The sequence below is a fragment of the Thermobia domestica genome, chromosome 5, assembly GCF_964235325.1.
Source record: "Thermobia domestica chromosome 5, izTheDome1.hap1.1, whole genome shotgun sequence".
Taxonomy (NCBI): domain Eukaryota; kingdom Metazoa; phylum Arthropoda; class Insecta; order Zygentoma; family Lepismatidae; genus Thermobia; species Thermobia domestica.
In genome coordinates this window covers 95,591,883-95,593,665 of record NC_137458.1, presented here as the reverse complement: position 1 = coordinate 95,593,665, position 1,783 = coordinate 95,591,883, and the positions used below count along the sequence as shown (strand labels likewise).

Here is a 1,783-nt window from a genome sequence, read left to right as displayed (position 1 = left end):
CTCTTAGAAATGACATAGAATGTTAATTGACATTGCAGTTCTTTTATTATTATAAATTAAGGATAATGTTCTGATGTGTTTGTTTCCTTACTGTTAATAGAAAATTTAAACGATGAATACAAAAAAAAAAAAAAAAAAAAAACGGAAATTTTAATTTAGAAATTGCCTTCTTTCCCCCTTTAGACATTGAAACCATGCATTTCCTTACTTTAAATTTACGGATAATATACCGAGTTTCATATCTAGAACTTAAATGAATCCTAACATTGAACATTTTCCAAATAAATATTAATTTGAATATTATTAAAAGTGTCCCCATTTACCTTCATAGAAGCAAAATTATCAAAATCGCTGGTACACATATCGAGGGACATATTGAAAGTCGTGAGCAACATTTTTTTTTTACAACCGTAATCGTTATTTGTAAGTGAAACCAAATATATCATTTTAATCTACAGACCTTTCTTTCACTTTTCCACATAGTCCCCGTTTTTTTTTTTTTTTTTTCGCATATATTTTCCCCGTCGATCTGCAAGTTCGAAAATACCCTTGATATAGAATTCCGTTCCAGCTGCCCGTAGACACTGACGCATTGCTTGCCGACTATTCTCTAGTGTCTCGTAGCGATGGCCTTGCATCTGTGCTTTCACAAAATCGAAAAGATGGTAATTGAAGAGTGCCATGTCGGGGCTGTAGGAAGGATGTGGAAGTGTTTCGTATCCAAATCTCCTTATCTTCTCCATAGTGGCACGTGCAGTATGCGAACACGCATTATCCTGTTGAAGGATTATCTTTTCTCCAGGACTTTATCACACAAGGCACGACAAGGCTTCAAAAGTGTGTAAATGTAGCGGGCAGAATTTATGGGTTGTCCAGCTCATGAAAGTCAATCAGAATGCAACCCTGTGCATCCCAGAAGACGATCCCCATAACTTTTCCATCTATTGCACTGGCTTCGTTTTCTTCTTCGGTGGCGAATTCAAGTGGTGCCATTCCATATTTTGTCGTTTTGTTTTAGGTTTATAATGATGGAACCAGCTTTCATCTCCAGTCACAATACTCCATCTCCAGTCACAAACTCATCACCTTCATGTCGAAATCTCTGAAGAAGGGTTTGGGCAATGATCAGTCTCTGACGTTTGTGGTTCTCGGTTAATAAATGTGGGGCCCAACGGGCGTAAACCTTCAGATAACCTAAAATGTGAATCATTCCTTGCACCGCACTATGTCCAATACCAAGTTTTGCAGCGATTTCATTCACAGTGATACGCCTGTCTCCCCTAATCAGCTCATCAACCCTTACCTTGTTGCGTTCCGTGGAGGCAGTTCGAGAGGGCCCGCTGCGAGGCTCATCTTCGATACTCGCGTTTCCATCCTTAAAATGTTTCACCCACCTCCTAATACTGCTGGCACCCATGCACATTTGACACATCTCCTTAGGCACGCTGCAGTCTGCGTTGAATTTCAGAAGCAGATTAGTCCTCTTTAACAAGGAATTCAATCACAGCACTCTGCTCAAACGAAACATCGCTGTCCGCCATTTTGGAAATCCCGCCTGTAGTCACGTGCTAGCAACAAACGTCGTCCAAAAAAATCTGTAGATTGAGATGATATTCTTTGTTTCGCTTACAACTAAATATTACGGTTGTGAAAACAGGTTGCTCACGACTTTCAGTTTGCCCCTCGTAATTAAAATTTTATATTCAAAAATTCACATTTCTAATTTAAGCGGATCCTTATATTGATCACCTTCTAAACATAGAATCGGAAATTTTAATATTAT

At 38.7% G+C, this 1,783-nt stretch overlaps 1 protein-coding gene across 1 annotated transcript; it reads right to left on the bottom strand.

Moving 5' to 3' along the window:
* Positions 1-1,051: 1,051 nt before the first annotated feature.
* LOC145685176 (histone-lysine N-methyltransferase SETMAR-like) lies at positions 1,052-1,432 on the bottom strand. Its single transcript, XM_081757530.1, has one exon. It carries the CDS (start codon positions 1,430-1,432, stop codon positions 1,052-1,054), a length of 381 nt encoding a protein of 126 aa, XP_081613656.1.
* Between the last annotated feature and the right edge of the window lie 351 nt (positions 1,433-1,783).